The following is a 24,873-nucleotide window of genomic DNA, read 5'->3' on the forward strand; positions in this document are numbered from 1 at the left end:
GCTTTGTGTTTTTTTTTTTTATTGTTGCTTATCTCTGCTGGGCAACAATCTGCTAATATTGGGCTATAATTGAAGTCGATATTAAAAGTAGGCGGGAGGAACGGGTTATAGGCTTGAGAGCAGAGCAAGCGGGAATTGTCTCAACCAACCGGCAATCACATTCCCTGTATTCCTGATAAACTGCTGCATTACAGATACGCAAGCCAGTGCTCTTCACACAAGCCCTTCCCTCTCAGCGCTTTCCAGAATTACATCATCATCACTCGGGATGTGGTCGCAGGGCAATAACCGGAAAGAGAGAGAAAGCAAAATGCAAAATGACACCAACCCTGCTATGAGCTGTTTGGAGACGTGAAGGGTAAAAGAAAAACCTACCGGCTCAGACACTGTCTGAGTGTCTGACCTTTGTTTGACCTTTCCGTGATCGTTTCCTTAACAAATAAAGAATGCCCTTTGATCATCAAATTTCAATTTTGTCAATTATTTTTCTAAAGCTAAAGAAATGTTTTGCGGACTATAAAACGGCAGAAACCTTTGGCGTGACGGTGAGTCAATAACGGCTGAATTTCTAATTCTGGACAGAATGTTCCTGTTAGTTTTTATTTCTATGAAAAATAAAAGCTGAGTCCAATTTATCCCAATTTAAAATGCTTTGATGTATTCCGGAGAGAACATCATTTCCTTTTCAGTCTGCAGCACTATACTTCAGATTTGATTAAAACTGCAGTTTCACTGTGGATTGATTTGATATTCCAGAGGTAGTTCCAGACTGGTGAGTTGGATCCCATCTCCGGCTGTCATGTTGTGACTCTGAACACAGACGTGGCTTCGAGTTCTTTTTGCACTCCTCGCTCATCTGTTTATTGAAATAACTGGCTGCTTGAGCTACAAAGTGGCACGACCATATATGGCAACCTGGCGCTAGCTGATAAAACAAATATATATATTCTTCTTACGAGTTGCACCTTTGCCCAAACCTTCTTTACATCTCATTACTGACGATCTTTCAGTGTTCAAGCATAAAGAAATGTACGAATCTGATCTGTTACGATCCGCAGCAGGGCGCCATCTGTCTTTGCCTTCAGCTTGTGCATTTGAAGCGATGCTTCTGAGATCGTAAGCAGACTATTTGTATCTCAAGCGTGTTCTGTAACCGCCGTATCCCACATCAGCATAATGCCATCTATTATTCACGGCTCATGTACTTACTGCCGCTCTTCATTGGAGGTGACAAAGCTTTTGGATTCCGTCTCGCCCCCCCCCCCCCGTCCTGACGGCCTGCACACGCCAGCTCCTCCTGCCATAGGAAATTGTGGCTTTCAGCTATAGTTCATGCAGCCGTATGAATTATTAATTGTAATAAGAGGAGCTTCTAGGCTCTGCGTTTTATTGCGTCCTCCTTCACTGCTCTGTGACATTACAGAAAATGGCAAACGTGTCCGAGACAGACTGAGGCCATCAATAACGGAGCTCGGCTTTGTTTCCTCCGTGGCTCCGGACCGCTCTCTAGTTTAATGACACTCGGCTGCGTGGGATCCATTCCTGCTTTATAATGCTGTGTGGTGTTTATTTAAGGTCAACAAGAGTTAAAAACAAAGGTTCTTTTCTTCAACTAATGTGGCGGCGTGCTTAGTCTGAACCAGGCTAACCGTTTTTAGGTGTCACACCGTGAGATTTATTATTAGAAACATGACCGCATTCATAAAATACGTGATGTTTAACACAAGGCGCTATTAGCTTTTATGACTTACCTCGGGATGCAGCCATTTGGTCCATTGTTCCTATAAAAAGTATTGATTGTCGAGTCTGAAGCCTGATAATATTATACATTTCCTTTATTATTCACGGAGTCTTTCCTTGACACACATCAAACAGTCAGGTGGAATATGGTCTGGTTCTTGTTTGGCGTGTTGTCTACTTGGGAGTCCAGAAATAAGTCATTCTAACTTATAAAACTGAGGCTTCACGCACGGGCTGGCCATAACCCAAGAATTCCTGACTTCTGTCATCTCAAAGGGTCAAAGATCGACTTCGCTGTGACAGCAACACTCTTTAACAGCAATTTTGTGGCAATTATTCAACACCGTAACTCAGGAACAGAAGGAGAGAATGTCACCATATTTCATGTTTGTCAGATATTGGACTGGGGACACTAATCACAAGTCTTGAGTAGCTGCACTTTACTGCAGTGCAGCTGTCAAAATCCTCTTTATTGGCCAGAAACGCGGCCACTAAAGAGGATTTGACTCGTGTATTCCTTCCTCCCAATCAACCTCCTTGCTTGGTGATCTTGAAATGGTATACTGCCTCCTATTGCCCCGGCATGCATACTACAGAGGCTTCAATCATTTAATATGGACGTGAATACAGAACAGTCTTTATATGCATCACTATTTTCAGAAAACACTTGTCGCGTAAACATGTGATTGGACATGTGACCCTGAATCCAACAGAATCATTTGAACCCTGAACCCTGTTTCAGACCAGCTGAACTGTCTGCTAGCGGATTAATGAAACAGCTGATCGGTATGTCCTGCTGTGCCGCCAGCCCGTCTGATGGAGAAATGATCACAGGCGGCGATAGGCCTCTGCCGAGGGAGGCGGATGAAAATTTAAACACCCACACCGGCTTATTTATGCAAAGCAGCGTGGAGGGCCTGTCTGAGGCTATCACAAGGTGCTCGATGGCTGGAAACAGTTAAAAGGCTTTTGCATAGGAGCCGTGTGGCTAATTGGCTCCGCGCATGACTCGTGCTTCAGGGATGCCAGTGCACCAGCAGCCACCTCCTCCAATAATGCTCAGGACGTTCACACAGCCTGTCACCCCCCCCCCCCCCCCCCCCGCTAATGTTCAATCTGCGTCTCTCACGGTTGAGCCTCAACTCCTGCTATGGTTTGTGAAGGGCGGATGCATAAAGCATCACGGCCGGGCCTTTGATTGAGGCTGCGCAGCAAGGTTGGCCCAAGGTCGCTGCGTTTCAAATCAACAAACGGGAGCCGATCAGAGGCTGAGCTGATGGAGGAGGAGGCGAACGGCGTGAGCTCGGTGAGATAGCTCGGCAGTCTGTGGAGTGTGTCATGACTCAGTGTCAGCCCTTACACATTACTCAGCTGTAACCTCTGCCTGCCACCTCCCTACCCGTGCCCCCCCCCGAGGGCTTCTGCCAGTCCAGCTATGAAATGAGATCAGTCTTTCCCTGGGTGGACGGCTTACGGGGACGGTGGTGGTGTTTGCCCTCGTGTGGGTATGCGTGTGCACAGCTGACTGATAAAATCTGTACTCTTACGTGTGCGTGAAGAAAAGCGACCCGCCCAGCATGCCGGTCTATCGCCGTTTGGATCATGGGAGTTATTTATTTCCTGTCACCATGTCTGGCTTTCTAACATTTGTTGAAATTTTACAAGTCCTCCGCCAAAAGGCAAAAAAAATAAAAAACACCCACTAGGAACCTTTGACAAATTGATTACACTTAATGACTTTTTTTCAAGACAAATGATGGCGCTGTAGTTGATGTTAAATCCTCATGACTCAATCTTACTGGTATATTTGTTTGTGATTATTTAAAACAGACATGAGCAGCTGTCACATGATGAGACCACGCAACGCTGCAGGGGGGCAAGTTTGGATCGGTGTGTTCGAAAATGTGCGAACACATTTTTTTTTAAAACCGTCGCCATGTCGACGGCTGTCCAACTGTGACTAAAACGTGACGTCCATAAAGACGTCGTGTTCCTGACGTGGCTATTTTTGAGTCGGTCTTGTCACATTTCTTGGTGTTTGTCAATCATGTTGCTGTTGGACGAGGAGACGGTCCCGTGTGGGTGGTGAAACGTCCACCCTAGCAGCTTGCAAAGCTTCACAAGGTCCGTGTCTGTCTGTGCAAACAGCATACGCCATCGACGCTACGGTGAGGCAAGCGCGTCGTCTTGACTTGTCATGCTGAGCGAATCAGACATCCTCCTCCGGGTAGATGTTCTCAGCCGACGGGAGAGTGTTTGGAAGCCCGTTTTTGGAGTTAGTCCCGTCTGCACGATAAGCAGTGCTGCGTGGTGAACGACAGGTCAAGGTGATACAAGAAAATGAAGTGAAGTCCAGGGAATGGCATGCAGGCAGGACACACAACTCCTTCCACCTTCTGTCAGTGTGCCTGCCAGTCAGATTCAGGGAGCTGAGACCACCCAGCACCGCACAGAACTACAGGAAACAGGTTCTCCTCTAGAGGTGAAGGCCGTTGAGGCACGTGGCTGCTCTGGAGATGTCTTGTCTAGCAGATGTTTGTAGCCAGTGTGATTCAGGATTATGCAGGTCACACACACACCCTCCGCTAACAAATCCCATTAATGCACTTAACTCGGAAGCTAAAACAGGCCCTCTTCTTTAATCTTGTTAGTCGCAGCAAAAGATGCGACATTAAGCACAAAATCACATCAGTCTGAAAATAAACGGGCAAAAGCCTGTTAGAAACGGCGAGCAAAGGATGAAATCTGACACTTGTTTGTCTTTACCACACAAAACGCTGACCTTCTGATAGATAACAGGAAAAGCCAGACGGACTGCTGGATGTTTCATCCTCAACTAAACGTTTGTGGCTCTTATGAGCAAAGCTGCAAAGGAAATGGAGGCGTGATTTAAAAAATGAGCCCAAACAAGCTTGGAATGACGCCTTGCGGTTGGGATTCTGTTATCCTAGAGAGCCTCTTGAGATATGACGTTGTTGAAACCTTCTTAAAGAGGAAATCTTCTCTGTGACGAGAGCGTTCGCGTTCACGCCATCCAGTCGAGGGGCACGAGCTTGAGCTGTGCACAGATTCAATATTTTTATTATCCGCACAGATAGGATTGGGGGGGGGGGGGGGGGGGAGCACTGGACAGCACCCGTGGTTCGATCCCGTGGCGGGTTAGAGAGCAGAGAGATCTCCAGAGAGACTTGTTGTTTGAAGCAACCACTGAGCTAAACCAGTGCGGTTGTGGTCCGGCCCCCCTGGTGTAAATCCCACCAGTTAAATCTGGGGACTGGTTAAATGGAAATGTCAAAAGTTGTGACGTTTTAAAAAGATGATTGCTATAGTTTGAACATTTCTTCAGACTGTAGGAGATCTGCGTGCATTTGCTGTGCGCACTCCTTAGCGAGAAGCTACAATACGCTAAAGACAGCAGTGAGACAGAGGGACCTGCAGACGGGTGATAAATAATGGAGGTGTAGCGGCACAAAATGGAGGCCTGTTTTAGAGGAGTGGAGGTCAGCAGAGGCGGAGCGGCAGAATCATTCCCCTGTGCATAAGCAGAGATCAATAACAATAATAAAGCGCGTCGTGGTGAATTATTCATCAATGCTCGACCCTCTCCATGTCTCCATCATGTCCCCGGCTGACTCGACTTCAGCACAGAGTCGCAGCCGGCCCGCCGCCGTGCTCCGTCTCCGCCCCGGCTTGGGAGAATCGCTCGCTGACAAAGAGCCAAATGCATATTATTATTATTATTGTTTACTGGAGCGCATACCGCTTCTGTCAGAGGACGGGATATGTAAAGCAGCGTGGCGGAGACTGCGGCGGCGGCCATTTGTAATCGGCTCTGTCCACAAAGAGACGATTCCATCGTCCGACTGGAGGCAGCGTCCCTGAGAATATCAGAGTCAAACCGCTGAAGGGAAATGAATCGTTAATAGGATGTTTTTGACAAATGTTCAACCCATCACTTGAAAAACACGATTTAAACATTTTGAAATCATAAAAAAAAAAAAACTATACTGGTGTCCAGACGTCCATCCAGCTGAAAGTCCAGTTTGGACAGAAGCTGATCTCTGAGCTGCACTCAATGGCTGGTGATTCCTATTTCCTAACATATGGACCCATCCATCCTTCCATAATGGGATTCACACAGTTTATGCGTCTTCCTTCCTTTAGAGATTGAGAGATTCTGGGTCATTTGGAGTTGACTTTTTACCACAACTGAATTTAAAGCTCACCGTAACATCACCGCCAATCAACTTTCAATCAAGTTTAACACATATTCTGAAACGCATCTTCTCCACATGCCTATGTCATCCTGGAACGAGGGAACCGTTTATCACAATAGCTGTGGACACAGACGCACAGCTATTATGTCACCTGCTGAATCTATCAGCAAACATTTGCTTGGTGGATCCAGCATTAGCAAATCCCTTTGAAATCCTGTTCCTGGCTTCCTCACAAACATGAGCTCCATAGTCACTCTTCTTTTGATCGGGGTTTCATCGCCACCAAATCCTGAGCATGATTAGCGGATGAATACACGTCTGTATTCGCCGGATAGCGACTCCGTCTGAATATCTAAATACGCAGAAATAAATGATCGAGTGATGGTTTTGCATTTGAGCTTTTTTCTCGACGGGCGCCGCAGCACTTTCGGGGCTTGCCTGAAGCGAGGCTTGATCGCTTGTACGACTTGAATGAGCGTCGCGTTAATGGACAGGCTGCCGCTCTTAACCCTGCTTGATTAGTGTTTTGTGTTCTCTGCTCTCTGCAGGCTCCCGACGCAGTCCTGAAGATTGATGGAGGGCCATGCTATTCAAACAGCAGGCATTGCTGAGACAGAAGCTCTTCGTTCTGGGCAGCCTCGCTATCGGAAGCGTCCTCTATCTCGTGGCCAGGGTTGGGACCTTGGATAGGCAAGTCACTGTGATAATACATCAGGTCTATTTATAGTAACTTACGTAACATTTTTATATCAGACAGACTCTTTCTCTCTTTGTCTTAGAGGCCTTTATTTTTTCACTATGCATATGATGAATACAGATTCCATGTTTTTTTGTTTTTTTGCAAGACAATTAGATTAGAAATCTGGCTGCGCTTTTAGGCTAAACAGTAACAGCTGCAGAATCTCACACTCTGCATCATTTACGAGGCAAAAGCTGTGTGTGTTTAGAGCATTTAAATAAAATGGCTTTGTTGCACTCCATTTGTAACCTGTCAAAATAAAGTTGTGACACTTTTGAGACTGAGGTTATCTGTTGCGTCGCTTCTCCTCTTTCAGGCTGCAGCCCATTTGCCCCGTTGAGAGCCGCCTGCCGCCTCCGGGGCCAGAACAAATCCCTCTCCGTACCCTGCAGTTTAAGCGAGGCCTGCTCCATGAACTGCGCAAGGGCAATGCCACCAAAGAGCAAATCCGCCTCCACAATCTGGTGCAGCAGCTCCCTCAGGCCATCATCATCGGGGTGCGTAAAGGGGGCACCCGCGCCCTGCTGGAGATGCTCAATCTGCACCCGGTGGTGGTCAAGGCCTCTCAGGAGGTCCACTTCTTTGACAACGACAAGAACTACGCCCGCGGCATCGACTGGTACAGGGAGAAAATGCCCTTCTCCTTCCCTCATCAGATCACCATCGAGAAGAGCCCGGCCTACTTCATCACAGAGGAGGTCCCTGAACGCATCTTCAAGATGAACTCCTCTATCAAGCTGCTGATCATCGTCCGCGAACCCACCACCAGAGCCGTGTCGGACTATACGCAGGTGCTGGAAGGCAAGGAGCGCAAAAACAAGACCTACCACAAGTTCGAGAAGCTGGCCATCGACGCCGGCACCTGCGAGGTGAACACAAAGTACAAAGCGGTGCGGACAAGCATCTACACCAAACACTTGGAGCGCTGGCTCAAGTACTTCCCAGTGGAGCAGTTCCACATCGTGGACGGGGACCGCCTCATTGCGGACCCGCTGCCTGAGCTGCAACTCGTCGAGCGCTTCCTCAACCTCCCGTCCAGGATCAGCCAGTATAATCTGTACTTCAACGCCACCAGGGGATTTTACTGTCTGCGGTTTAACATTGTCTTCAACAAGTGCCTGGCGGGCAGCAAAGGTCGCATCCATCCGGAGGTGGACCCGTCAGTGGTGAGCAAACTGCAGAAGTTCTTTCACCCCTTCAATCAGAAGTTTTACCAAATCACCGGTAGGACATTCAACTGGCCGTGATGCGATCGGACTCCTGCGATATTCTTTGTTTTGGGGTTTTTGGGGTTTTTTTTTTTAACAAACCAGCTGCAAGATCTCAGAAGATAATGAAAGCATTTGATTGACACTCAAAGCTCTGGATCTTAGAAATGAATTCACCCATCAAGAGGAAAAAAAGAACCGTGTGATGATCTGAAGAGATTATTTTTGTTGCTCGCTGAAAGATCAAACACAAACATTGATGCTGTGAAGATAAGCTTTAATTGTCTCGTGATTAAACACCTTAAAATATGACAACAGGATAAACAACAAAACCTTTAATTTGTTATTTGCATGCAGATTATTTTATTAATTCTCCTCCGTTGCCAGTTCTTATAATTTCTCACGACATTTATGTCCCATGAGACGCGGGCCTCTTTTGATTCAACGCACGTCTGATCAGAACATGATCCGGTGTTTCAACTTTGACTCAAACCTTTTAGTAAACATTCCAAGCACTTAAGACTCAAGCCTTTTCATCAATTTGAGAAATACCTGGCAAAAGAAAAAAGCCATATAGAGGGGGGGGAGTCTCGTCTAACTGACTGTTTATTCTATGACGGTGAGCAAAATCTGTCTGTTGCTGTGCAAATATTCATTCTGTATCATAGATGTGTTGTTAAAAAGGTGAAATTAAAAGAAAGTGTAAACATTTGTCGCTCCTATTATTGTACAAGTTGGCCTAGCTGGAAATGGCATTGATTATAGAATTTTCCTGCAGGAAAATAAAACCAGTCCACTCATGATTTCATAATGAGGGTTTCTTATTTTATCAACCGCTGTGTTATAGGAATAGATCAGAACAGAGAGGATGCTGACATCTAGTGTTGCATCACAGCAGTAGATACAAACACAAAGTGCCATGTTTTTGGTTTGGAGCCGTATGAAAATAGTTTGATCTCTGTATCAAAACACGTGTGGGTAATATATGCATCTTATTTGTCCCCATGTACTGAATCACACATGCACACCGCTGCTGACCCAGAATCAGGCGTCTCCTGGAGCTCAGGTCTCTGCAGCATCATGTCTGGAGGAGAAAGAATGAAGATGATGCTGTAAAGAAGAACATTCTGGATCAAAGTGATGTTCTGGGGTCGCCTTTCCTCTTCTACCACTGGAAACCTGCGGTGTGTAGAGAGTACACACTCTGGGACACAGACACAGTCCCCACATTGAACTCTTGAGATAATCTCTGGTGGGATTTATACCATTAGGACCAGTCTGGCACTGCACTGGCTTAGCTCAGTGGTTACTTCGAACATCAAATCTCTTCCTGAAGATTTCGCTGCTCTCCAGCCCGCCACGGGTTCGAACCACGGGCGCTGTCCAGTGTTTTTGTTCTCTTTTTTTTCCCTCCAAATCCTATCTGTGCTGATCTTTTATGCTCTCCCCGTGGGCCCGTGGGGTTTTATCCAAGCATCTCCCCCCCACGAGGAATGGGCTAAGATTCCTCAGGTGAACTGGTGTCTGGCTGGAACGAGAGATGCTGATGTTTTTGTGTTTTTATTGGGTCTGGCTGATGAATAGTATATTGCCAATAGAGCTAATATACTAATATATATACTAATAAACAGTTTTCCTGCTAACTGTAGGTGTGATTGTGCCTTTAGTGCTGTTTTCTGAAGCTGGTTCTCCTCATCTCCTTTCCCATCCTTCGAACGGAGCCGCCCCGCCTCCGTGCAGTCGCGCCTCCCCATTTCTCGCCTCTCTGCTCGGTCGTCTCGTCTGTCCTCCACCTTCGTCAATTTACACGGAATTCAAACCAGACTTTGTTGTTGAAGTGCTCCAAACATGGCTTACACGGCCGCGGGTGGGACCAAGAAGAAGGTCTGCTACTATTATGACGGTATGGGACATCCTGTTTCTGAGCAGCATCCGGCAGGCTAACGCTAGCCGCTTAGCTTCTCCGGCTAGCTGTGCTAACACACGGGCTAGCTAGCCAGCTAGCTCTGGTTCATAGCTAGTTAGCTAGCGTTAATGACCTCCGTGCTGCTAACTAGTACCAGGCTCCTGGTTAACTGGTTAGAAATGTGTCGCTAAGGGAATTTGCCTTTTGAACTTTACGTACAACTAATAGCAGGATATTAATTTAAATTAAATATGCAGCTGCGGGGAACGCATTGCAATTAGCTCGACGTGAATGCCGACCAATAATCGAATCCGTCATGTTTTCTTAAACTGTTATTATCATCGCTTATTTGCAGCCAGTGCTTTATGCATTATGCTACTCGCACAAACACGAATAAATAAAACATTTGCAAACTTCACACTCGGTTTAAAAGTTACATTTTCGAAGCCACAGAGCGAAATGGAACGCTCCACGGCTGTGCTGCGCGCTCAGGCCTAGTTAATTGCTCCGTGACGTCTTCCCCGTGGACCGAGTGTGTTCACGCTTCTGTGGATCCAGATGAGCACATTTCAGAGCAGAGGAAAAGGTTCAGTTGGCCTGACCTCCAGGGCGAGGTCGCACAGTTTTCTTTAAAAGTTGTCTTTCTGCACATATCATCATAAATAAATGTCTCCTTCCACCAGTGGAGAATATTAGACCTATCAAAGGTCGATATAATATCAATAGTCAGGAGAGGGAAAGAGTCGATGCCATGCTCTCTGTTTGAATGTTTTAATAGCATTTAACACCGGTTCTGTTTTCCTTCACAGGCGACATAGGAAATTATTACTATGGGCAAGGGCATCCCATGAAACCCCATCGTATCCGGATGACGCACAACCTGCTTCTGAACTACGGACTCTACAGGAAAATGGAGATCTATGTATGTTTCTCACCTCTCAATAAATGAATATTTTATTTTATTTCAATGCTGCACCGCTCTAACTGAAGTCTTCCTGCCTCCTCCCCTGGTTCATCCGACCCCCTTTGCGTTCCAGAGACCGCACAAAGCGACGGCGGAGGAGATGACCAAATATCACAGCGATGATTACATCAAGTTCCTGCGCTCCATACGGCCGGACAACATGTCTGAGTTCAGCAAGCAGATGCAGAGATGTAAGTGTTGTCCAGGATTCCGATTCATTTCAGTCTCGATCGGCGAGTTGATTAAGTCTAGATGTATTTATTCGCCCAGTGTTAAACATCACGAGAAGAAAGCTTGACTTGAAAGCAGACTTGGAGATTTGCTGCCGTTCAATGATCGATCGTGTAATCTTTCAGTCAACGTCGGAGAGGACTGTCCCGTGTTCGATGGCATGTTTGAATTCTGCCAGCTGTCTGCCGGAGGCTCTGCTGGTGAGTTTTCGCCACACGGGCGATTTCGCTCGATGGCCGGTCCCCCGACGGAAATACTTATTACGCCTCCGAACCAAGCGTCTGTTTCCTGTTGAGCGCAGCCGGCTCGGTGAAGTTGAACCGACAGCAGACGGACATTGCGGTGAACTGGGCCGGAGGACTCCACCACGCTAAGAAGTCCGAAGCCTCCGGGTTCTGCTACGTTAACGACATCGTGCTGGCCATCCTGGAGCTGCTCAAGTGAGTCGCCGGCGTCTTCCCGTTTCATGCGGCGTTCGCGTGAGACGGCAGGAACGTTGGCTCTTGAAATCTGCGTCGAGCACACAGTGAATGCGTTTCTCCCAGGTACCACCAGAGGGTGCTGTACATAGATATAGACATCCATCACGGCGACGGGGTGGAGGAGGCCTTCTACACCACAGACAGGGTGATGACCGTGTCCTTCCATAAATACGGGGAGTACTTCCCCGGGACCGGAGACCTCAGGGTGAGCCTCGCTCGCTTATTACACGTTTATAAGCCATCTTCAGCGTCTGCAGGACGTAGCTCGGGAACCATCTTGTTCTCTTATTAACGTTCGTAGAACTACAGAATGATTCTTTCTTTGGTTCTGCGCTCTCTTCCCTTTTGTGTTTTTAGGATATCGGCGCCGGAAAAGGCAAATACTACGCCGTCAACTTCCCCTTGCGCGACGGCATCGACGACGAGTCGTACGACAAAATCTTCAAGCCTGTGAGTGCTGCGCCGCGGAGCTTTAAAGAAACCTGGGAATGAACTTTTAGGAAGTAAAAAGATTGGAAGTTCTGCTGCCCTGTTGGGGTGTATTCTACCTGTGGACGCCTCTCTTCCCCTGCAGGTGATGGCCAAGGTGATGGAGATGTACCAGCCCAGCGCCGTGGTCCTCCAGTGCGGAGCAGACTCGCTCTCAGGAGACCGGCTGGGCTGCTTCAACCTCACCATCCGCGGTACAGACGTAGCGGGGGATGTTGCCCGAATGGCAATCAGGAAGCACGAGCCGGGCTCAGCATGCGCTTTTCTTTTCTTTTTTTTTTTTAATCTGCAGGCCATGCCAAGTGTGTGGAGTACGTTAAGTCCTTCAACCTGCCCATGCTCATGCTGGGCGGGGGCGGATACACCATCCGGAACGTGGCCCGCTGCTGGACCTACGAGACCGCCGTGGCTCTGGACACCGACATCCCCGACGGTCGGTCTCGGCTTCTTCTGCGCTGGGGAACGGAGGGTGTAGCTGATGTGGGTGGAGGCAGTAAAAGAGTAATAGATTACTTCACGTCTTTTTGGTGGCAGCCTTTGTGAAACCGCGGCGTGGATCATTTTAACGGGCGCGTTGACACCGGTTTCACTCCTGCAGCCTGTGAACCACTTCCTGTTCAGCGGCTCTAATGACGGCGCTTCTTTTGCAGAGCTGCCGTACAATGACTACTTTGAGTACTTTGGGCCCGACTTCAAGCTGCACATCAGCCCTTCCAACATGACCAACCAGAACACGCAGGAATACATGGACAAGATCAAGTGCGTCCTCCTGCAGCGCTGCGCGGCGCGGACCTGCACATTCTCTCTCTGTCATTGTTTTCTAAAGGTTTCCGTGACACGAATCGTTCTTTCTCCGTGGCCGCTCAGGCAGCGGCTGTTTGAGAACCTGCGGATGCTCCCCCACGCTCCTGGGGTGCAGATGCAGGCCATCCCAGAGGACGCTGTCCCAGACGACACCGTGGACGAGGACACGGAGGATCCCGACAAACGCTTGTCCAGTAAGAGTCCTGTCCATCGTCGTGTAACATCGTTTATTACTCGGTTCATATTTGTCTGTGTGTAATAGCTATACGTATACAGGTGTTTATTATCAATAAATAGCTTTGACATTGTAATCTGCTTATAGCTGTAGCTTAGCATGCTACATTTCCTGTAATGGGGCCTTTCTTTGCTAGCCAGACTTTACAAGAAGCTCATTCAACACAATTATTCTTTATCAGATATTCATTGTCATCGTGGCCGTAGAATGTCTCGTTTCCGTGGTAACTGTCCTACAGCGTCAAAACTGTATCACTAGGAAACCAAAAGAGTTAATGACGATGCAGCGACAGGAGTAGCGTTCCGGTCGCTGCATTCACATCAGCAAGCTGCCATTAGCTCAGCAACAGATGCTATCAGCGCTAGCATGCGTATGTGTGTGTGTGTGTGTGTGTGCGTGTCGCTGCAGTTCGTGCCACAGATAAGAGGATTGCCTGCGATGAAGAGTTCTCAGACTCTGAGGATGAGGGAGAAGGGGGCAGGAAAAATGTTGCCAATCACAAGAAAGGGGTGAAGAGGCCCAGAGTGGAGGAAGACAAGAAGGAAGGAGAGGAGAAGAAACCAGGTAAGGGTTCTGACCATGGACCGGGAAGAGTTGTTGATTATTTACGTCGCTCTTATTGCTGTTTTGTTCTGTATTTCCCTGCAGAGATAAAGGAGGAGGATAAAGCAAAGGACAGCAGCGTCGAGAAGAGTGACACACAAATGTGAGTTAGCATTTCATCCATCGCTTCGGTGTTTGTGCGTTTACTCAACCTCAGAGTGACTGGATGCTGTTCAGATCGGATCACACCAGCCAGACTTTTCTCAATATTTCACATGCACCGTTTTGGTTTTTATGCTCAGTGTGAAGACCGAGCAGACCAGCAGTGCCTGAACCGTCCTCTGATCCAAGTGTTCACTGACTCCCAGCCAGAAGCATCATATTTATTACGACTCCATTTTTCTACTTGTAAATCTTTTTGTGAATTGTGTGTCGCTCTCATTGTGTAGTGAATCAGTGAATCTATTGAATTCAAATCTCTTTGATACCCTTTGAACATTTTTCTTCCAATGTGCTTAATCTTCTGAAGGAATCCTGGATTTTTTTTTTTTTAAACTGGGTAAACTTGTAGATGTTTAATATTTTGCATTCGTCAATAAAACCTTTTATACTGTTTTCTTTGCAGTGAGTATTACTTGAACTGCGTCATAGTCAGAGTAAAAATGGCTTAAACTGCTTTGTTAATGAGGGTCAAATAAAGTTAAAGCACAATGGAGGTTAGGTGATTTCACTTCCGGGAAGTGTCACGCTGCTGCCACCAGAGGGCGGTCCTACCCAAGCTATTAGCCTCTTTATGATAGTGCCCGGTCGTTGGGCTATTCGCCGGGTGAAAGCAGAAAGCAGCCGACTTAAGTTCGTTCTTCTAGTATGCCGAATGGAACGTTATTGCCCATTGTCCTGTCAGTATCCATACGGTGCATTATGATTTTGTGCCTCGGCTCCGTGTCTGATTAGTCTGTGCTCTACACCCAACGTGGAAACCGATGGTTCCCGCCTTGTGTCAGGAGTTTGTCCCCTTCCTGTCTCAACATGACGAGCACAAAGCCCCCGGTGCTTGTTCATCCAGTCTATAACAGGCTGCACAGAACTCAACTCAACCCCGTCCACCTTCGGGATGAATGGGATTTGGCACTGGGAGCAGATCCCCGCAGCCAGTCTCCAAAAGGCCGTCCCAGAAAAGCAGAGGTTGCCATAGCAGCAGAGCAATGCCCATTCAGCCTTCACTTATTGGCAGACCCCCTGGAGTGTCCACATACTTTTTAGGCCCTACAGGGGAGCAAGAACTTTAAAGTCTTAAAATAACACCGCGCGCATAAATAAAGACAAATGCCGCTGAAATTTTATTCACATTTATTTTTTTGCTTTTAGCGTGTTCACAGAAAATTAGAACACCTCAAGCAGAAGAGTTTAATATCATTTTTTTTTGTAGGCAAAGTACATTCCATCTCTAAGTCAAACTGGTCAAAGCTTCTCCAGTATTTACAAAAGGAAAGAGAGAGAGAGAGAGACAAGATGCTACACAAACATTTGCATCTGATAGATTCCGTAGATTTCATCAAAGAGCACTGAAAAAGCGGCGCCTGCTGGAATCGGAGAAACACACCACAGCATATAAACAGTTAACCTTTCCACTTATCACAGCTTGGGTTTTTGGAGTTCAGGTTTTGCTCGTGAACGTCTTTCAGAAGGACTCTTTATCTTACAAAAAATGAGTGGGTGGAAAAAAAGAGTTGCAAACTTTGTGTGCTTCTTGAGAGATCCAAGATTTCATTTTGTACAATAATCACAGTTAAAAACACCCCGCCTATACATACTTACATTTTATTAAAGGTCATAAAACCCAACAATAAACAATAAAGCCTATACAACTTTTTATTTCTACGGAATCACCGACTGGTACAGCTAATGAGAAGTGAAAAGCTCCTATGAGTTTATATGTCTTCCTAAGGAACCTAACTCTGGGATATCCGTATTTGGGGGGGGGGGGGGGTGAAGGATTTTGTGTTAAAGAAGTTGGTCTCATACCTTTTGGATTACTCTTTCATAATAATAGTCTGTGGCACATTTCCCAGGATCCTCCCTTTCATTTCCAGCTCTACCCCCCCCCCCCCCCCCCCCCACCCCTCATACCATGGGCGTGTCCGTACAGTTTTACATTTTGTATAAAAATTCAGAAAGAAATCAAATGTAATACTGATGACAAAAAAAAAAACTATATGGCAAAGTGTGGATGTGTTTAATCTGTTATACGTATCGAAGCCACCCGCCTCCCTGGCCCATTGGAGCAGGAGCACCAATAGGCCGAGGTGGGCTTTGTGTAAAGGGGGGGTTGGGGGGTGGAAACCAAACTGAAGGAAAGCTTTGAAATATCCCCGGTTGGAGACGAGTTCTTCACGGCCACGCCCCGGCGGCACTCCTCCGTACAAACAGGGAAATGTTCTTTGATTATCTTCTTTTTCAAATTCCTCCTTTCTCGATTTACTCGGCGGCCTCGGCTGCAGCCGGGGGGTCGGCGGCTGCGGCCGGAGCGTCTGCTGCAGCCGCCGGGGGCTCGGCCGCAGCCGGAGCGTCTGCTGCAGCAGCTGCAGCCGGAGCCTCCGCTGACGCCGCCGCCTCCTGTGGAGCCGGGGCGGCCTCCTCTGCAGGCGCCGCCTCCTCGGCCTCCTCAGCAGGCTTCTCCGCCTCCGGCTTGTCGGCCTCCTCCACCTTGACCTCCACCTTGACCTCCACCGCGGCGGGCGCGGGCGCAGCCTCCCCCTCGGCAGGCTTGGCCTCTTCGCCGGCAGCCTCCGCGCCGTCGGCCTTGGCCTCCTCTGCGGACGCCGCTGCGGGCGCCTCCCCGTTCTCCGCTCCCTCTCCCGTCTCCTTTTTAGTCTTCTTGAAAGAAAAGCCGCTGAGCTTGAAGGACTTCTTGAAGGAGAACCGCTTCTTCTTCTTCTTCGGCGTCTCGCTGCTGGTGGAAGGCGTGGCGGCGTCCTCGGCCTTCGCGGCCGCCTCTCCCTCGGCGGGAGCAGGAGGGGCTTCCTCTACCTTCTCTCCACCCGCAGCCTCCGCCTCAGCAGGGGCAGCCTCCGCCTTGTCCGCCTCCTCCTTGGGACTCTCCTCAGCGGTGGCGCTGCCATTGGCCTGCACCTCCTCTTTGCCGTTTTCCGCTCCTGCAGGAGAGGCGTCCCCGTTCACTTTGACATGGCCGTTCTCCTAAAAAAAAAAAAAAAAAAAAAAAGAGGAAAAGCGTTATGCCATGTGAAGAGCTGCCTTGAATTCCACAGCCAATTCGCGTAGTACCACCGACGGCCACCAGGGGCAGCACACCCCGTTAAAAAGAGCACCGACAACGGAGCCGGTTTCTTCTCTCGAGCTTGGATGGAGACATTTTTTAATGATAAAATATTACAGAGCAGGCTCTTCCTGATCAGTGGCGCCTGGATTTCAGTCGTTTTACGAGTCTCGCTTGGCGCTGCGCCTCAACCCGAGCTCTCTGGGTCTGCGCTCGGCGCGCCAAAGCGCAGCAGCTGCTCATTAGTCAGGCGGATGACGGGCAGCAGAGTTCAGATATATTTATGACAAATGCTCACAAAAAAAACAACCTGAACGGGAATCTGAATTATATCTGCGTTCTCTCCCAAATCTAAAAATGAACGATCCGAGCCCCTCCTCCTCCTCCTCCGGACGCCCCCACCCTCCTGCATGAAAGCGTGCTCCCCATCTCCCTTTTCCGCCGGAGCATCTGTAACAAAAGGAGCCGCGCTCCTTAACGCAACGCTGCCTTTCGTTGCAGCGGTGCGTTTTTATTCCGTTTAGCGTTATTCCCGCAGTCGGACTTAATTCAAGAACCAAAAGCACGATCAGGGTCGCCCTAATACCATTTTTTTTTTTTTAAGTAATTTAACATGTGGAGGGGGTGGGTGGTAATCAGTTTGTGACTTCTTGTATTCACAACTGATCAAACCAGATTGGTTTCATTCATCAAAAATAAATTAAAATGTCAAATTCCCTCCAATATCAGATCAATTAAAAAGAAACCGCCCTGAAAGAAAGTATAGAATCTAATATAATCGAGAAAGAGTCTTTCCTGATAGTAGAACCTCCCTCCATTCAATCTCTCCACTTTTACGCACGGATTTACTACCCCGGAGCGCAACCCCCTCCGAGCCGAGCAGCCCCCCCTCCCCCGATAGACGTGAAGGCCTTGCATGCTAAATGATCATTTACCTGTCCGTTGGTCTTGGCGGGTGAAGCCGCAGCCTCCACGGGCTTTTCGGTCACGGTTTCAGCCTTTCCAGCCGTCCTGGTCATTTGCGCTCCCATGCTTTTATCGCCCCAACAAAGAAACCCAACCGATCACCCCCCCCACCCCGGCAAAAAAAAAAAAAAAAAAAAACACGAACAAAGACCCACAAGCCTCTTTGTTGAAACTCAAAGGTCTTTTGCCGGCGTCTCCCCTCTTTGTCTGTGCAGAGAGAAAAAAGTTCACAAGAAAAAAAATGTAAAAGCAGAATCCAAGGAGCGCGAAGATGTTTTTTCTTTTTTTTTACTAAACGGCAGGAAAAAGGCTGGCAGCTTTAGGAGAAGTAATAAAATCCCAGCTCGGTGGCCGCGCCGCTGTAGACGAGCTGCAAAATGGAGAAATCTCCCCTGTTGCTATTAAGATGCAGCGTCCAACGCCCAAGTGAAGAGATGAATGGACGCTGGCGAACGATGACGGCGAGCGCTCTCCGATTTAGCCAATCACAGGCTCCCGCTCGGAACGTGGGCGGGGTTTGGAGAAAGAGGCGAACAATAGATTGTTGAGCTGCGTTTGTGGCGTGTAGGAATAATGGGTGTTCAAATAAATTGATCAAACAGTTTGCGAAGTTATTTTGAAAGTGAAATTATACTGTAAATATTTAGGCTTTTAAAAGATGATTTTTGTTTTCGATGCACATTTCGAAATCCCATCAAAATCATAGGTTTATTACATTCACTAAAGAGATGATGGTTTCAGACAGTTCCTTTTGTGGGTTGGTCAGATTATTACCAGATTTATGCAGAAATTACAGTAAAGATTTCTACAAAATTTAGCGAATGGGTACTAAATTGTGATCTGAGTGTGAGAGAAACTTTACTAAACTTTTCAAAACTCAAAATAGCAAAAAGGCACATTATCTGTGATGAATGCAACACTTGTGTTGTCAACATGTCGAACCCGAGCAAAAACCTGGTAAAACATGGAAAATAGCCAAAAGCTGAACGTCTCTTCTTCTTGGGATAAGACAAAAATCAACATTCTAATGGTGTACTGTTTCCCTCTGCCGATTTTTAATTAAAGATCCGATATCTACAGCTTCCTTCTTTTAAGCAACATTGGTGTTCCAACATGTTTTGTAACTTTTTTAACAATTGAAATCTTGAATTTGTCATTACAGAAAGCAAAAAGAAGCTACCATTGGTTGTCAGTCCCAAATTCCGGGTACAGTACTGGTGGTACTGGTATCGGTTAAAAAATGAATGATACCCAATGGCAGAAATCAAGCTGGTCCTATCAGACTGGATGCACCTCATTATCAGACCTAAACTGATAGTGTGTGTGTGTGGGGGGGGGGGGGGGGGGGCAAGCGATCCTGATTTATAGTTTACATTCAGTATCGCGTTAACACGGCAAATTAAGCAGCGCTGTAAAACCATGACCTGGATTGTTCTATTTTTTATTAGTGTGCCTGAATGCAGCACCGGAGACTTCAAATTGCTGTGGTCACAGATCATCTGCTCAATATAAAAACCATATGTTTAGAGCATTCCCTTCCAGATTTATTGGAATATATTTAAATTCTTTCTTGAGGTTAAAGAGAACACATTGACCCAGTTTTAGGATCACCTGGACCGACTGACGATGATGATGATGATGATGATGATGATGATGTAACCCCTTCACCTCAATCATTCACTGGCTGTTTTCCACAATGGACAATGAATCTGTCGCATCGGCCGACCGTGTTTGATCTACATCAGATGTCGACTCTGAAACTTACCGACTGAATGGAACAGATAAAAACCAAGTGTGTGTAGGCGTGTAACTTAGTGTGTGTAGGAATGGGGGGTGGGAACCATCATCTTGTTGACCATGTGTTGTTGGGTTCAAACTGGTCCCTCAACTCTATTTGCAATGTAAACGAGGCCCCAGGGAGAGCCAGCAGTCCCCCCCTGCAGCACTGGAAGAAATACTGGGCTGAGATAAACAGTACAAGTCAAACTGGACGGGCTTCCTGGAGCAGCGTCGCTCTGCTGCTTTCATCAAGCCCGATGCAAATCGGTGCTGCAGGACCAGTCCCGTCCAGTTTCTGTTAGCCACCTGTGTCCTCTACAATGCCGTCTTACTGCGGGATTCAGTATAGGTGACCACAAATCCTGCCTCCTTCCTTCTTGCCTTATATGGGCGGACAGGTAACTCGAACACCTGATGAGGTCATACAATCCAGAAGATGCTCACAGGTGAAGGCATAAACATAGAATGAGCTTTGGTGAAAATCAGGATGTACAGTATTTTTTTTTTAAATTATATTTGCAGATAGTTTTCTCTGAAACCGTCTGAAGTTTGCTCGTGTTTTTCCACAGCGCTTTGATCTTCCTTTTGATTTTTATTTGTATTCTGATTACATGTTGTTTCTTTTAAAAAACTGTAACTTCATACACTTGCTCTTTTTTGTATCCTGATTAACTGCATGTATCCCATTACTCCCTGAGGCTGCTCCTGCTGAAGCAAAGCAACCCCAGGTCAGCTGATGTCACTGCAGCAGTCCTATTGGCTGCCTAAAGCAAACAGGAAATAGAGATTTAACCTATTTGAAGGATCCATCAGACAGTCTCCAAAATGGCTTCCGTTACTAGATCTGCAGCTTAACTGTGATTCCTCGCTGACTGTAAACGCATCGCTGTATTTACGCCACACAAAGAACCAAACTGACACAAGATGAGGTCGGGATGGGATTCCTGCCCCAGGGGCCGCTCTCCTCAGAAATTGGATCTGATGTCATCGACAGGAGGTCACCCCCACCCTATCCTGCGTCCTCAGGTGACTTTAACACGACACTGGTGCTGAGTCTGTGTTCTAAAGAAGGAAAAAGTTGTTATCGCTGTGTCCTCAAAAGCGCCCATCCCAACTGTTTTGTTGAGGGAATAATTTCCCAAGGCAAAAAGCATTCCCTGCTCCTTATCAGTGTTTGTGACCTCGTACCAGCCACATCAGAACCATCTGATAATCACACCTGCAACACAGCATATTCAGGTTTTAATCAATTGCTTTAATGATCCCTTCTGGCAGCGCTTTATTTTGAAATCCAGTTAATTTGACGTCTTACCATTCGGTGGATGACATTTCTTTTGTTTTGTTTGACCATCATAATTCTCTCTGTTTTCGATATCATCAATGAAACTGTTGCTGGGAATGCAGAGACATCACAGAAGCTACTTTTAATAGGTTACAAATAGTCGGAACATGGAACGATCATATGTAGTGTTTGGGAACAGTTTAAATTTGAAAATAGTTTAATTCAAACTCATTGTTGAATTTAAATATTGCTGTTTTCAGTGCGTACAAGGCGAGAGGGAGGAGGTGCACGACTGCCACCAGTCCATGTGCTTTAGCAGCCATTAGGCATCCCAGTGTTCCCATTAACAACAGCAGGAAGTCTAATGGGACGCCCCTCCAGTGAAGATTTTGCAGCTACATTTCTCCCCGTAAAGCTTATGTTGATGAAGGATGTAACTGTGGTTAAAATGACACCATGCACAAACACTTGTGGATTATTTACTCCCGATTTATTTCTGAAACTCCTGACGTCCTGACGCGCCTTCCCTCCCAAGGGGGAGATTTGAAGGCATTGGTTAAAGGGGAGCTGTGAACGGCACCGGACAAAGCAGCAGGGAGGAGCCCGTTGACCCGCCTGAATGGGATTAGGATGGGAGCAGAAAGGAGGCTCTTTAAAACCCAATCTGAGTGGCCGTAAATGTCTGTCCACAGCTTCTCCGTTGCGTTACGGGCCTGCTATTCGCCGGGCCTTTGGGAATAGCCTGACTGAATCTGGCTGCTCCGGCTGGAGATTTGTCTCCGCGCTCCTCATACAAAAGGTATCAGGCTCACGAAAGCTGGGGCAATGTGGTCTTGTTTTTCACGCGGCTGAGTTTTGTGTAGCGGTAGCTGCTTCCTCTGGCGTGTGTGGCTGCAGGTCTCGTCTCGTCTCCGTGGCCCCCGGCCCCGGTTCCTGCTCCCGTGGCTTTGGGTTGGGAGCGTTCAGGGAATATCTCCTTCTGCTTTGGGGTGTGCCTCCATCTCCACGCAGATGGCGACTCAGCCCCCCCCCCTGCTTGCCGTGCGCCCAACACTGGGTTTATCACTAGCCGTGACTTCATCCTCCACATGGCGCCATTTTATTTGCACGGACCCACGTGTTTGAACAAAACAGCTGCGCCGTCGCCAACGGGGAGAAGCTGATAAGGAACTGGAGCGTGTCTCCCTCAAAAATGTCTCTGCTGCAGTCCCTTCTCTCTTCATTTACAAGTTAACAAGCAGCATCTGTCTTAATCTTCAAGCAACAAGTAACCACATCTGTCCTCCCCAAAAACCTGTTTTAATCCGATCAATCAAAGCTCGTCTTTCATCAAAGGTAATCCAATGATTCTGTCAGTTTCATGTCAGGTCAATTTAAACCGTCACCAGTTCAAGTCAACCCATGACGATGCTGATGTCGGCATGGCAACCGACGATTCCTCAGAACTCACTTCCCCAAAAACACAAACAGGCAAATCAGTATAAATGATAAATAAGTTAACATGGTGGCAAATTGGTGTCGTCATTAGCGGTGTCACCTCGCATCAAGAAGGCATCGGGTTTGAATCGCATCGCCAGTAAACAGCTTAAATCTACTCTGGGGAATGTGTGTCTGAGCCTGTATATCAGCCGCCGTCACCTGGAAGGAATAGCGCTCCTGCATTCCGGCGCTGCTAAGTGTTTCTCATTAGTGGAGAGAAAGCTGGCTCGGCGGGGGCTTCAGCTCAGCCTCCTCATCCTCCTCATCCTCCATCCAACCGCATTGTGCTATAAATTGATTGAGAATGGTTTGGGGTTTTATCTACAGTTGGACTGGAGTCAGATCTGAATCTGAGCTCCTCCTCCTCCATCATTTCATTCATGATTTCATCAAGCTCTTTTGAATGATTTGATGTAAACAGGCAGAGGTGGAGGGCGATTGGTGCTGGGTGTCTCCTCTGTCTGGGGGGGGGGGCGTTTTGGGCGGGTGGTGCCAGACCGTTTGTGCCTGTTGATAAGACTTTTGTCTGCGGATCGCTGCCTCAGCACAGGCTGCAGCCACAGGGATGCCACTTGCTGACAGATGCAGCAGCAGCAGCAGCAGCAGCAGCAGCAGCATGTGTCTGGTGGAGGATGTTTCGTCTGCCAGCCAGCCACAAAAAAAATAGAGCCGCAGCAGCAGTCTGTCAGTCAGACGGGTCCAGCCAAACGCCGTCGATGCCGCTCGCAATCCAGCCTGACCTTTAACACCAGGAGGTGATCTGCTCTCAGCCTGACAGGAGGAGTCATCATGACTGCCTGTTTGGAATGAGTTAATCTGCCGAGTCACGATAATCCCTCATGCCATCATGTCACGAGTCTTCGTACTGGAAAATTACAACTCTGACTCCAAAAGAGGAAGTGGTAGCTCCGTAAATAAATCCATTTCATATTTCTGATGATATTGATTGATTTGGTGGCTGCGATCCATGATCACGATGTGGGATACGTTGTCGGCGGGAGGCCGATCAGGACCAATGTGCGTCATCTCCTCCCTGGACTAAAGAGGGACGTTCCAACTGAGCTCTCGGTGTCGATCCAGCCTCTCCTGTGAACGTCCGTCAGGCCAGTTGCTTCCAATCAATGGCCGACGCGTGGCGAGAATCTCTGGGCCCCTGCCTTCAGTAAACAGGGCTGCTGCTGTGTTTGCTGCAGCATTTAAAGCAAGAATTTTAGGGGGCAGAAGGAACAAGACCAAAATCCCAACTGTGACCCCCCCCCCCTCCCTGAGCGTCTGTCATCCAAACTAGAAAGAATGTCTGCGGCATCAGACAGGGCTGTTAATAGACGCCCTGCAGGCCTGCTGCTCCACGAGGGCTCATTTGGTCGTAAACAGGCCTCGTCTATCGCTGCTTATGATCACATTAATCATCCTGATGTATTACATGTGTCTGCAAGGGCAGCGCTCTATAACATATTCCTAATCTAAGAGAACACCGTGGTATTGTTTTCACTTTTAACTCTCCTGCTGGCCCAGGTCTGTGACCTGGTCTCCGTCGTGGCGTTCTTCAGCACCTCTCGGAGTACCCCAAGCCTGATGGGTCATACAATACCTCGGAAGTGTCCAGGATCTGCCCCGGTGTCGGGGGCAAGGCCCCTCTGTATCGCCCTTTCCTGTCATCGCGTCGCAGATGGAACCGGGGGGGGGGGGGGGGGGGGGGCAACGGTCACTGAAGCTGAAACAAGCTGAATGCTTTTCATCTGGCACGATCACTTTTAAAATTTAAGGACCCATATTATGGAAAAACTCACTTTCCCCATGTTTCTACACTACTATGGTGGGTTTGGGTCATTATCGACCCCAAAACGGTAAACCATCCAGTCAATCCTGCATCTGGCAGACATCTTCATTACTGTGACGTCTCAGTGTTAGAACGTGCACAAGATGTGTGTGCACGTGCATGCACATTCTCCGTTTTCGTTTTCAGAGGCTTTTCTGATGGAGCAGTTTGAGACAGAAATGACGGACGTTGTCCTGCAGCATCTGTTTGCTATTTTAGCCAAAGACTGTCACAGATATTTCATATAAGTGTCTGGGAACTGCGTTAACCAAATGTTTTTACCAAAACATAAATTTTCATCCGCAAAAAACGAGATAAGATGATCTTCTTAACCATGTTTTTCATTCACTGGTTATTTCTTCATCCCTCATCACGTGTGTTACACGTGGGTTCCAAAAACACAGTTCAATACATGGCAATCATTTTCCAATATGCGGTTTCACCTCTCCCGTCTTTACCTTTTTTTCTGTACTTTGTTTTGAGGTGTGTCGTTGGCATACAATTCAGGAGCATATTCATATAAATCAGTTTGTGTGTTTTAAAAATAAATACAAATGCTGCAGAGCAGCAGCGGAATGACAACCATGTGAACTTTGATGCTTTTGTAGCATAAGATGAACTGCAATTCATCCCGTTGTTGAATAAGGGATCAAATGGATGATATGAAGCTTACAGCCCGTGAAAACAATTTCCTTCGATAAATCCATGTGGAG

The 24,873-nt window shown here is 47.5% G+C and overlaps 3 protein-coding genes across 3 annotated transcripts; 2 read left to right on the forward strand and 1 right to left on the reverse strand.

Moving 5' to 3' along the window:
- Positions 1–6,540: 6,540 nt before the first annotated feature.
- Positions 6,541–7,943, forward strand: LOC137909254 (heparan sulfate glucosamine 3-O-sulfotransferase 5). The gene is made up of 2 exons (XM_068753695.1): positions 6,541–6,647; positions 7,013–7,943. The coding sequence occupies exons 1-2, from the start codon at positions 6,541–6,543 to the stop codon at positions 7,941–7,943; spliced, it is 1,038 nt and encodes a 345-aa protein (XP_068609796.1).
- Positions 7,944–9,659: 1,716 nt separating this feature from the next.
- Positions 9,660–14,155, forward strand: LOC137909715 (histone deacetylase 2). Its single transcript, XM_068754173.1, has 14 exons — positions 9,660–9,807; positions 10,620–10,732; positions 10,848–10,965; positions 11,131–11,205; positions 11,307–11,445; positions 11,551–11,692; positions 11,845–11,937; positions 12,062–12,170; positions 12,269–12,409; positions 12,627–12,735; positions 12,844–12,974; positions 13,424–13,579; positions 13,664–13,721; positions 13,861–14,155. The coding sequence occupies exons 1-14, from the start codon at positions 9,753–9,755 to the stop codon at positions 13,889–13,891; spliced, it is 1,470 nt and encodes a 489-aa protein (XP_068610274.1). The 5' UTR covers positions 9,660–9,752; the 3' UTR covers positions 13,892–14,155.
- Positions 14,156–15,697: 1,542 nt separating this feature from the next.
- On the reverse strand, positions 15,698–17,912 carry marcksa (myristoylated alanine-rich protein kinase C substrate a). The gene is made up of 2 exons (XM_068753881.1): positions 17,771–17,912; positions 15,698–16,756 (listed from the first exon to the last, which is right to left on the reverse strand). The coding sequence occupies exons 1-2, from the start codon at positions 17,864–17,866 to the stop codon at positions 16,037–16,039; spliced, it is 816 nt and encodes a 271-aa protein (XP_068609982.1). The 5' UTR covers positions 17,867–17,912; the 3' UTR covers positions 15,698–16,036.
- Positions 17,913–24,873: the final 6,961 nt, after the last annotated feature.

Source organism: Brachionichthys hirsutus, chromosome 20 (assembly GCF_040956055.1).
Source record: "Brachionichthys hirsutus isolate HB-005 chromosome 20, CSIRO-AGI_Bhir_v1, whole genome shotgun sequence".
NCBI classification, from domain to species: Eukaryota; Metazoa; Chordata; class Actinopteri; order Lophiiformes; family Brachionichthyidae; genus Brachionichthys; species Brachionichthys hirsutus.